General features: G+C 43.0%; 1 protein-coding gene across 1 annotated transcript; it reads right to left on the reverse strand.

Moving 5' to 3' along the window:
- Positions 1-1465: 1465 nt before the first annotated feature.
- On the reverse strand, positions 1466-12665 carry LOC144692886 (sterile alpha motif domain-containing protein 15-like). The gene is made up of 3 exons (XM_078561982.1): positions 12281-12665; positions 5159-5257; positions 1466-1659 (listed from the first exon to the last, which is right to left on the reverse strand). The coding sequence occupies exons 1-3, from the start codon at positions 12407-12409 to the stop codon at positions 1486-1488; spliced, it is 402 nt and encodes a 133-aa protein (XP_078418108.1). The 5' UTR covers positions 12410-12665; the 3' UTR covers positions 1466-1485.
- Positions 12666-12874: the final 209 nt, after the last annotated feature.

A 12874-nucleotide genomic window follows, 5' to 3' on the forward strand; every position in this document is an offset into this window, starting at 1 on the left:
AGCAATGAGATGATTTGTTCCCTGAGAAATTTTGGCCATGATACCAGGAAAATTCCCTTGATCTTTTTCAAATGGCGTCATGGGATGTCTTGATTATGGCTCGGGTCTCTGAAGTGTAGCTTGATCCCTCAGCCTTCTGGCAGGGAGGCAAGAGTGAAACCCATTCAGCCACATCGGAGGCAATGGAATATGGGGCTGGATTTTTCGGATGGTGAGGTTTCCAGTCCCGCCACCAGAAAAATAGGCAAGGAATACAGATGACAGCTGCTTTGCGACCATTTAACATGCAGTGGGGCGGTGGCTGCTGCTGGGACTACATCAAATCCCATGGAACAAAGTGCTCTTAGCCCAGGATGGAGGTAAGTCCAGAGGGGCCAGAAAGCATTGCAGTTGTCAAGTCTAGAGGTAACAAATGCTTGATGAGGGTTTCAGCAGCCAATCAGATAAGGCAGGGGCAGAAGTAGGCGGTCTTTGTAATGGAGTGAATATGTGGTCAGAAGCTTATCTCAGGATCAAAAATGACATTTGGGTTGCGAACAGGCTGGTTCAGCCTCAGATGCTGCTCAAGGAGAGGGATGAAGTCAGTGTTTAGGGAATCCAGTTTGTGGCATGGATCGAAGACAAGGGCTTCGATCTTCCCACTAGTTATTTGAAGGAAATTTCTGCTCATCCAGGATTGGATGTCGGATGAGCAATGTGACAAATCAGAGACAGTGGAAGGCTTGGGAGAGATGGTGGTGAGGTACAGCTGGGTTGGAAACTGACATTTTTAAATGAGACCTCTGCAGACGTCTGCACCTCGCTGAATCTGAGCGAAATTGTAAATCATAAAATTTGGCATACTGCAAATCTCATGTGACCTGGATCTAACCTCATCAGCAAAGACTTGTTACACTGGCCTAAATCATTTGTAAATTGATCTAGGGTGGGAGTTTAGCTTGTAGTGTGTGATAGGTTTTACAGTTGGAAATAGGCAAAGATATAATGGCTTCGCTACACAGCTACCAATGGGCAACTTACTACAACTGGGGTTAACTGTCAGAACAAGGCAATGTTCACAGAACACAGAAAGTTTGAGTTTGTACAAGACCCAGCTGAGAATTGCTGGTATCAAATCCTTTACATTCAGAGAAAGTAACTGGATACTTTTCAAATTGGAGCCAATTGATATTATATCAGCATTTAGTCTAGCCCTATCATGGGATACTTACAGAGGAAGTAGAAATTCATAAATGTGACAAGCTTACAGAATCGATGACCAGATCACAGTGATCAAAGACACATACACACAATTACATACCAACAAAAACCACAATAATACGACATATTGTGACTACAGAAATCTGATAACCAAGACATCCTGGAATCCATTTTTTGTTGGTCTCCCTAGGCTCTGGGATCTCACTTTGAAAAGCCCAGGTTTCTTTGTGATCAGAGCAGCAGGTAAGATTCTTCTCAATCTGCGCTCTTGAGTGTGGAGGCGTTTCAGTCATTCATCTCCTTCTGGAACTCTTCCACTGTCAGTGCATCAGCTCTGGGTCCTGTTGGAGCCTTACGCTCCAGAAACAGGCCCATGGGATCCCTGCGGAGCTGGGAAATACTCCGACTCCAGAGTGGCTCCTCGATATCCAGCAGTTTCTGAATCTCATGGGAAATCACCTAAAAACAACATCGACTTGCATTTATATAGTGCCTTTAATGTAATAAAAATGGCTGAGTCACTGAACAGGAGTGTAATCACCATCGCTGGGTCAAAATCCTGAAACTCCCCAACAGCACTGTAGGTGTACCTACACCATATGAACTGCAACGGTTTAAGAAGGTAGCTCACCATCATCCTTTCAAGGGGAATGAGGGATGGGCAATAAACCCTGGTCTTACCAGCGACACTTATATCCACAAATGTATTTAAAATAACACAAAATTTGACACTAAGCTACTTAAGGAAATAATAGGACAGATGATCAAAAGCTTTGTCAAAAAGATAGGGTTTATGGAGTATCCTTAAGGAGAAGATAGAGTCAGAGAGGTTTAGGGAGGCAATTACAGACCTGAAGGCATGGTCATCAATCATGGGATAATTAAAATTAGGGATGTGCAGGAAACCAGAATTGGAGGAGTGTAGAGAGCTCAGAGAGTTGTGGGACTGGAGAAGATTACAGAATAGGGATGGACGAGGATTTGAAAACAAGGATAAGAATTTTAAAATCAGGGAGTTGCGAGGGTGGAAGTCAATGTGGGCCAGCGAGCACAGGGTTATGGGTGAACAGGTTTTGAGTAAAGAGACAAACAGCAGAATTTGGATAAGCTGAATTTATGGAGGGTGAAAGATGGAGGCTGGATAGGAATAGTTGAGTCTGGAAGTAGCAAAAGCATAGATGCAGATGATCTAAAGCATCCTGGGGTTTACCATTGAGCAGAAACTGAACTGGACTAGCCATATAAATAGTGTGGCTACAAGAGCAGGTCAGAGGCTGGGAATCCTGCGGAGAGTAACTCACCTCCTGAATCCCCAAAGCCTGTCCACCAACTACAAGGCACAAGTCAGGAGTGTGATGGAATATTCTCAGCTTCAACACTCAAGAAGCTTGACACTGTCCAGGACAAAGCAGCCCGCTTGATTGCCACCACATCCACAAACATTCACTCCCTCCACCACTAGTGAACAGTGGCAACAGCGTGTACCATCTACAAGATGCACTGCAGAAACTCCCCAAGGCTCCCTAGGCAACACCTTCCAAACCCACAACCGCTACCAGCTAGAAGGACAAGGGCAGATGCATGGAAACACCGCCACCTGGAAGTTCCCCTCCAAGTCACTCAGCGTCCTGACTTGGAAATATATCGGCCGTTCCTTCACTGTCGCTGGGTCAAAATCCTGGAACTCCCTCCCTAACAGCACTGTGGGTGTACCTACACAACAGGGACTGCAGGTTCAAGAGAGCGGCTCATCACCACCTTCTCAAGGGCAACTAGGGATGGGCAATAAATGCTGGCCCAGCCAGCGAAACCCACACCCTGTAAAATGAATATAAAAAAAATAGGGAAGAAACAAGTGATGTTATGCAGGTGGATATGAATGTTAATAACAGTAGTCACTGCTGGTAAGCACAACCTTTAAAACACAACAGAAAACTAGCAAAAACTGACGGTGCAAAGAACAGCTCTGATTACATGTTACAACAAGTAGTTACACAACGTTCCTTCATTTGTAATGGAATAGGGTAAAAAACACCAGGTAAGAAAGTAGAAAAGAGGAAATTCAACAGCTGAAGGCAGAAGATTGGTAAGTGAGGGAGGGAAGTGCCAGCGAGTGGCTTCCCTCAGAGAATTTACACATTTTACATTAAAATTGATGCACACCTATTCATTTTAAGCATTTTTCATTTCTACAGCACCTATCCTGACCTATCCCAAGACCCTTAATAGTCACTGAAATACTTTTGAAATGTCGTCACTGTTGTAATGCAGGAAACGTGGTAACCAATTTGTGCACAGCAAGCTCCCACAAACAGCAATGAGATTGGTTGAGGGATAAACACTGGCTAGGACACCAGGGAGAATCCCCTGCTCTTTTTTGAAAAAGTGCTATGGATTCTTTCACATCCAGCCAAGAGGGCAGACAAAGCCTTGTTTTAACATCTCATCTGAAAGACAGCACCTCTGACAGTGCAGCGCTTTCTCAGTACTGCACTGAGAGTGTCAGCCTGGATTAAGTGTTCAAATCCCTAGACTGGGATTCAAATCCACAACCTTCTGATAGAGACCATCTACCACTGAGTCACAGTTAACACCTAGACTTCATCCATATTAAAATGAACTCTCAATAAAAGGAATATTCAACAAATCAACTACTTTTTCACTTCCCCGAAGGTTACCACAACCATCTCTCCAGTCTCACTCTTCTCCCTTCATTAAACCTTCCTTTCTTCTAACCACCCACCCCCCTCCCCACCATTCAACTTGGCACTGTTCTCTCTTCCTATTCAAGATGGCACTCTTAACCCAACACCCTGTTCGTTCAGGTCTCTTCCCCAGTTAATGCTGGAACTCACCCTTCAGCATTAACTCAGCCTCTGCTCCGTTGTCATTCATTCTCCCCGCTATAGTCACATTTTTACAGACCCTGTCTGTACTGTACCAGAGATTGAGCATAGCAGTTGATTAAGAGACTGGAACCCGAGCCTCATGGTCCTCCTGAGAGAGATATCACCCCCAGCAGATGCTCTGCTCCTCAAACTCCATCAGTGCAACTGTGAAACCAGCGTCCATGGGACAGGCTCTTAAAAATCCCTGCTTGCCAAAGAAACAGCCAGACTGACCTTGTGAGGTTCAAATCTGAACACTCTCCATGTGGCAAACAGCATCTATGAGGCACTGCTCTATACTGCAACACTCCATGTTCTCCTTGTCCTGCCCCTGCACCCCACTCCCCAAAAAAGCTTATATCTAATATAAAAGAAAGGCTTGTATTTATATAGTGCTTTCATGGCCATCTGATGTCTCAAAGCACCTCACAGCCAATGAAGTGCTTTGGAAGTGTTGTCACTGTTGTAATGTAGGAAATGCAGCAGCCAATTTGCACTTAATCAGCAATGCGATCATGACAGATAATTTGTTTTTGTGGTGTTGAGGGATAAATACTGACCAGAACACCAGGGATAACTCCCCTGCTCTTATTCAAAATAGTGCCACGGGAACTTTTACATTCACCTGAGCAGGCAGATGGAGCCTCGTATTAAAATATTAATTGCACTTTGTAAACTTTTAAATTATAAATTCCTATGTGAATGTTAATAGAAATTGTCCATGTAAACTTGTCACGTTGTAATTGTGTCATTCACCAGTGAGGTGCTGCAGCGCCACCAATGGCTGGAGAATGTAATTACAACGTGACTAGTTTACATTGACACTTTCCAATGTAGCCTATCTGCCATACCCAATGTTGACACATTTTCGAAGAGGACTTTACTGAATTCTGTCATCCCCAGATTTCTCTATAGTTGATGGTAATTAGGGGTTGAGTTTCCAATATAGATATGGGTACTGTGGATATTAGAATTTCAAATGGGAATATAAACATAAGGACAGAGCATATGACTTTAAAATGGTACAGAGCAGGAGATGGACAAGTATTTCTATAAACCAGCCTACTGACCTTCATATGTTCAAAGTCTGTGATTCCTATACGGGGCAGGGTGGAACAGTTGACAAAAATGAGTTTCCTGCCAGTGATTCTGTTTGATATAAAACAATCCTGGAACAAAAGACAGAAGGCACAAAGGTTAATTTGGAATGAGAGTGGAGAGTGAGGAGGATGGTGAGACTTAGGTGAGGGGTGCTGGGTTTGTTTAGTAACAGTTGGAAAAATGTTATGGTTGGCGATCAGAATTGAGTCAAGTGGGTTGGTTTGTCTGGGGGTATTTAGTCAGTGTATTTTCCGGGAGTATTTTTGTCCAGGAGTATATTTGCTGGGTATATATTTACTTGGGGGTATTTAGTTGGCATATTCTCCATGGGATATTTAGCTAGTATATTTGCCCAGTACTATATTTGCCCAAGAGAATATTTTCCTGGGGGTATATTTAACCAAGAGTATGTTTGCTGTGGGATATATTTTTCAGGGGGATCTTTGCTGAGAGGAATTTAGTCAGTCCCATGTATATTTGCCCGAGTGTATCTTTTACCAGGTGTACATTTCCCTAAGAGTATATTTTCCTAGAAATATATTGGACCTAACTTATAATTACCCTTGGTATATTTACCCAGTTATATGGTTCACACATAACATATTTGCCTGGAATATCATTGCCTGGGTGAGCATTTACTTCGCTGTATATTTCCTAGGGTATATATTTTCTGTGGGTGTATATTTGCTCAATATATACTCCCTATGTACATTTGCCAGAGATTTGCCTACTTGTATGTTTGCTCGGGCGTATGTTTGCTTGGGTATACGTTTGTCTGGATGTATATCAGCCTACATGTATGTTTTCCCAGGTGTATCTATCTGGTGTATATTGTCCAGAAGTACATTTGCCTGGGTATAAGCTTATCCAGGTGTATATCGACCTGGTGTATATTTGTTCAAGCACATATTTGACCAGATTTATCTCTGCCGGTGCATATATTTTCCCAGTACACATTTGGTTGCATGTATATTTACCTGGGTGTATATCTGTCTGGGTGTATAACTGACCCGATGTATATCTGTCCAGGTGTATAACTGACCCGATGTATATCCTGGTATATTTCTGCTGTTACAACCGGGATGGGAGGAGTGCATGTATAATCTAGCCCCACTACTCCCATCCCAGTTGTAAAATAAATTGGGGCTGTTGTGGGAATTGAAATGCGGACAGTGAGTGATTGGATGCAGAATAACAGCAATTGGTGAGGGATAAAAAGACAAGAGACCAGGTTTCTTACACATTTGTAAACTACAATGGCGACCTTTGATGCAAATGAATTTTTGAAACATATAATGATATAGTTGTCGCTCAGTTGGTGAGTGTGGTGGAGGAGTTACAGATAGAAGATAGAGCGAGAGCTAAGAAAGAAGAGCTTCAATGATTAGTGGCCAAAAAACATAAAATGGAAGTGAACCTTTAGAATCAGAAGGAGACAAGTTTCCATGGGCACAGTTTCAGTTAGAACAGAAGTTGGAACTGGAATTTCAGGTGAAGGAAAAGGCAAATGAATGAGAAGAGAATACCAGCTTAAAAGGCTGGAATTGAAAAGAGAGGCCTCAGATGCTGAGGAAAGTGCTGACGGTGAAACAACCACCCCCAACCCAATGCTCAGAGGGGAGATGTTTAAATTTGTACAAGCCCTTCCAAATTTTGAGGAAAGGGATGTAGAGGCATTCTTTATTTTGTTTGAAAAAGGTAGCTAAGCAAATAGAACAGCCAAAAGAAATCTGGACATTGCTCTTACAGAGTAGGTTGGTGTGTAGAGCTCATGAGGTATATGCATCGCTGTCAGAAGAGGTATATGTGGATTATGATTCTTAGTGTGTATGAGTTGGTCCCTGAGGTGTACAGGCAGAAATTTCAGAACATAAGGAAACAGCCTGGGCAGACCTGTATTGAATTTGAGAGGGTAGAGCAAAGTAATTTTGACCATTGGATATAGGCATTAAGGGTAGAGACAACATAAGAAGCTCTTAGGGAAATAATTCTCCTGAAAGAATTTAAAAGTTCACTCCCTTCAGTTGTTAGAATCCATGTTGACAACCAGAGGGTAGCAACAGCTAGACAGGCAGCAGAGATGGCTGACGATTATGAACTGGTCCATAAATCTAAGCCCTTTTTCCGTCACCCCCACAAACCCAAGAAGGATAGAAGGTGGGAGGGTGAAAGGGAGGCAGCCATGGGAGAGAAGTGACAGCTGGGAATTCCTGGAAACTTCTCCTCAGGCCAAAAGGAAGGTGCTGAGGGTAGAAGTGAGATTCAAAGGCCTAAGTGTTTCCGTTATAACAAGGTGGGACATGTTTGTGCCGATTGCTGGAAGTTGAATGGGAAATCCATGGAATTTATTGGGCTATGTAAGGGCGATTCAGGAAAAGGAACCCAGACTAAAAGTACAAAGATCAAGTGGTAATGCGAACTGCAGCTGTGAAACTGAGTGTGAACATCGCTGTGAGTTCAGGAGAGGTAAATAAGATACATGAGAGTTATAAAGAATTTTCGTCGAGGGGAAAAAAAACCTCTTATCCCTCAAATGAGATAGTTAAACTATAATTATATTAAGAGATACCGAGAGGCACTCAAACACTTTTGCTGGGGGAAGGTATAACTTTTCCACCAGCGAGCGCATTAAAAGCCAAGGTTTTAGTCAATGGTATTGGCGGGGAGTATATACCTGTACCTTTGTACCAGGTGCACCTGGAGTGTGACCTTTGTCTGGGACAGTGACGGTAGGGGTTGTTCAGTAGTTACCTGTATATGGCGTTGATTTACTCCTGGGAAATGATCTCGCCAGAGTGAAGGTAGTAGCTTCTCCCATAATTACAGAAAGCCCAAATGAGGTTAAAGAGACAGAGCAGTTACAGGAAAAGGTTCCAGGAATTTTTCATTAGTGTGAGATGACCCGAACAATGGCAAAGCAAAGCCCATCATTGGAGGTCAAAGTGAAACCACAAACAGATATTTGGTTAGCTGAAACTTTCTTTAAAGACTTAGATAATTAAAAAGAGATGTTTAATAAATCTTCCCTGGTTGGGGCTCAACAAGCCGATCTGGAGTTAAGTAAGATAGTGCAATCAGCCCAAACTGAAGCTGAAGCTGAGGCAGTTCCAGAATGTTATTATTATTAAAAATGGAATACTAATGAGGAAGTGGAGACCTCCTCACAGACCAGCAAATGAAGAGTGGACGGTTCTTCATCAGGTAGTGGTACCGCCCAAATATCATAGAGATATTATGGATAGCACAGGACATGTAGGGATATGGAAAACTCAGTCACAGATAAACCAACAGCTTTACTGGCAAAGTCTTCACAAGAACATAGTGCAGTTTTATAAAACATGCCATACTTGTCAGATGGTAGGAAAACCACAACATACAATCAAACCAGCACCCTTAATTCCCATACCAATTTTTGAGGAGTTTAGTAGAGCGTTAGTAAACTGGGACTGATACCAAAAATGAAAGCAGAACACCAGTATATCCTTACTATTATGGATATGACAACTCGATTTCCAGAGGCTATTTATGGCTAAGGTAGTAGTGGAAAAGTTAAAGCAATTTTTCAAAGCATGAGTAGTTTGGATATAAAACAGTTAAAATCCTCAGCATATCATCCACAAACACAGGGAGCTTTAGAGAGGTACCATCAAACCCTCAAAACAATGATTAAAGCATATTGTCATGAATATCCCCATGACTAGGACAAAGGACTGGATTTTCTTTTATTTGCTACCCAAGATTCACCAAATGAATCGACTGGTTTCAGCCCCTTTGAATTAATTTATGGACATGAGATAAGAGGTCCTCTGAAATTAATCAAGGAAAAGATTTTAGGAGAGAGGGATGAATCTAGTGAGGTTACTGACAGAATTTAAAGGAATCTGTAAGGACAAACCAGGATGTACAACTTTAGCCGTGCATGATGTGGATATAGGGGGATCTTCACCTATAAAGCAACTTCCTTATCATTTAAGTCCAGAGAAACAAGCTAAAGTGAAAGCAGAAATTCAATATATGTTAGAAAATCACCTAATTGAGCCTAGTCAAAGCAGTTGACACTCTCCAGTAGTGTTAGTGCCTAAACCTGATGGTGCAGCCAGATTCTGCATAGATTATAGATATGGTAACAAAAACGGATTCCTACCCAATCCCTTGTTTAGAAGATTGTGTTGACAGGGTTGGAAGGGCCACGTTCCTCACTAAGATAGATTTGTTGAAAGGATACTGGAAAGTACCTTTAACGTCAGGAGCTAAGGAGATAACAGCTTTTGTCAGGCCAAACGGGCTATACCAACGCCAAGTAATGCCGTTTAGACTATAAAATGCTCCAGCCACTTTCCAAAGACTAACGAATTAAGCAGCCACTAATATTTCTGACTGTGTGCTTTACTTAGATGATGTATTGATTTACAGCAACAATTGGAAAGATCATGTAAAACAATTGGAAGCCTTATTTAATCAATTACAGTTGGCGGGTCCAACAATAAACCTTGCCAAGAGCGAGTTCATGTAAACACGGGTAACTTATTTAGGGCACTTAGTAGGGCAAGGGCAAGCATTGCCAAGAGCACCGAAAGTGCAGGCTTTGATGGAATTCCCTGTCCCTAAAACTAAACAGGAAATCATGAGATTTTTGGGGATGTGCAGCCTCTATCGTAAATTTGTGCCAAACTTCAGCACCATAGCGGCTCCACATGGCTTTATTGCAAAAGATGGCAAAGGTGGTACGGTCAAGAGAGTGTCAGACAGTTTTTGAGAAGCTGAAGGTGATCCTAACTAATGACCCAGTGTGAGCCACCCCTAATTTTGCTAAACCCTCAAGGTGGCAATCGATTCTAGTGACTTGGGAGTGGGTGAAGTCTTATTGCAGGGAAGATAAATTGGGAATAGAGAAGCCAGTGAGGTACTTTTCTAAAAAATTAAATCAGCATCAAAAGAGATACTCTATGGTAGAAAAGGAAACCCTGGGATTGTTACTGGCTGTTAAACATTTTGAGGTATATATCTGTCATGTCTGTAAAGTATATACTGACCATCATCCCTTGGTCTTTGTGGAAAAATTTAAGACTACGAATAACAGACTACTCCGATGGAGTTTGCTAATACAGCCTTGTAACTTAAAAATTGTTCATATCACTGGGAAGAATAATATAATTGCTGATGCATTATCAGTAATGTAAATTTTACAAAAAATGTCTGGAAAGCAAAATAGTTAGAAAACTGTACAGATTCTGTATAAGGAGTGAATGGCTGAGTGAGCGCATGTTTGAATTTTGTTTTATATGTTATACATATCTTTTTCTGTATACTTCGCAATGAAGCACATTTGGAAATGGTGTTTCATTTCTTAAGGGCAGAGACATGTTAGAATCGAATCACTCAAGAATAAATTTTTCTTTTACAAAATGGGAGGATTTGGCATTATCTGTACATTTGGGATTAACCTGGGATTTTTTAAAAAAGATCATAAATTCACCTTGGAACTGTCAATAAACAGGCCTCACCGAAGAAATCACCTGACCTTTACGGTACTTGAGGAAGATCTAATTGTTTGTTTTGAACAACAATCACTTTAACTGATAGGGAAAAAACTGAAAAGGCAAAGATTGGGAACTTGCTGGAAATCACATGGGAGAGAGGGGAGAAACTGAAATTGTGAAGCTGTGGTTTTGAAGGCAGTCTTGTTGGGGAACAAGCTGGGGAAGGAAGGCTACCCTAACTGGCTCTCTCTCACTACCCTGCCTGCAATTGTGTGTGGCTTTCAATGTATAGCCAGAGAACCTCATCTGAGTGTAACTAGTCTGAATTTGGACCTGCAAAGCCGAGACCAGTTGGTGAGAACTTCCAGGCGTCCACCAGGACCAGCAGCCCATCTTCACACGAGGGAACTCCAGGGTCGACAGCACCGAGATCCTGCAAACTTCATCCTTTATTTTATAACACCCACCCGCTAAGGCCCAACTCTGCAGAGAGACTCTATCTGCTGTCCTTTGTCTGTGTGTGTGTGCTGGGGAAATTCTTTCAGAAGCGATAGATAATTATACTTCCTGATTGCAATTGTGTGTTAATCAGTACTTGCAATTGTTGAAAAGAAGTTTCATTTTATAATAAACAATCGTTCTGAGTTTATTGAAAGAAGCTGGTTGGAGACTTTTTTATTCTGGGCAGCAGTAGGGAAATAGACAATTGGCTATTTTGGTGAGAGAATTGAACTTTTAAATTAATGGTACGGCCTGTGGAGTAGTGGAACTGGATCATACACGCACTCCTCCCATCCTGGTTGTGACACTGCCCAGGTGTAGATTTGTTTGTGTGTAAATTTGCCTGTGCATATATCTGCTCTGGTGGATATGTGCTCTGGTGGTAATTACCCAGGTTTATACATGCCTAAGTGGATACCTTCCTGGGTCTATATCTGTCCAGATGTATATTTGGCTTAGTGATATCTATCTGGGTAAGTATCTGCCTGGACGGATATCTCCCTGTATATATATTTACCCAAGTACCAGTTTGCCTTGGTATATAGCTACCCGGATATATATCTGCTCAGGTTGATATTTACCCAGGTGGTTATCTGCTACTATGTATATTTGCCCATTTCCTATTTGCCTTGGTATATAGCTGCCTCGGAGGATATTTGCCGTGGTTGATACATTCTGGGTATAAAGATTTATGTTCAAAAAGCATCCTGAAAAGGTCAAACATCCCTCATGGGAGTCTTTGGTCTGTGAATGACCAAAATCATTCATTTGAGAAGGCACCATATACATTGAGAGACTTTGTCAGGAAGAGGCATTAGAGGGAGCGCACAAACCTCCAAACAACCCATCTACCCGCCCCACATGTGGAAGAGTCTGCAGATTGTGCAGTGGCCTTATCAGCCAATTCAGAACCCATTGAACCAAAGTGGAAGCAAGTCATCCTCAACTGCCTAAGAAGAAGGGTATATATCTGCCCCAGTGGATATCTGCCCCAGTGGTTATATCTTCCCCAATGGTTATATCTCCCCCAATGTTGCTATCTGCCCCAGTGGTTATCTCCCCCAGTGGATATCTCCCCCAGTGGATATCTGCCCTCCTGTATCCCCTCACCTTGTACTGGGGGAAGCCCAGTTTCTGGATCCAATTGGCCACCTCCTTCTCCTGCCAGCGCTGGCTGTGGGGCACCGCGAGGGGGCGACACCCACAGCGACAATCTCTCGAACACGGGCACTGAGCCATCCGGGGACTCCGCGGCCGCCTGCGCCCTTGTCACCCCAGCAACTGTTACCAGGAGACCAGCTGCCGCGTCACCGCTGCCATGGTTGCCAGGAAACCACCACATCCGGGGCAACATCCTGCGGAATTAAAAATTGCGAAATTAACAGGTGGACCGCGAACAATCCGGGGTTTCTTTTCCAGCTGTAACGCATGAAATGCAATTTTTAACGCACGTTTATATCGTCTCGGTAATTTCCCCTTTCTCTATCCCTTCGGGTATTTCCGCCTGGAAATCGGGAATTTCCGCCCCCCTCCCCCTCCCGCACGTCAGGTCCGGGACACTTCCGGTCCCAACATCGGCAATCTCCGGGCCGAGTACCGGTCCCGCCTCCACTTCCGGTCCCAACATCGGCAATCTCCGGGCCGAGTGCCGGTCCCGCCTCCACTTCCGGTCCCAACATCGGCAATCTCCGGGCCGAGTGCCGG

Source organism: Cetorhinus maximus, chromosome 18, assembly GCF_964194155.1.
Source record: "Cetorhinus maximus chromosome 18, sCetMax3.hap1.1, whole genome shotgun sequence".
Taxonomy (NCBI): domain Eukaryota; kingdom Metazoa; phylum Chordata; class Chondrichthyes; order Lamniformes; family Cetorhinidae; genus Cetorhinus; species Cetorhinus maximus.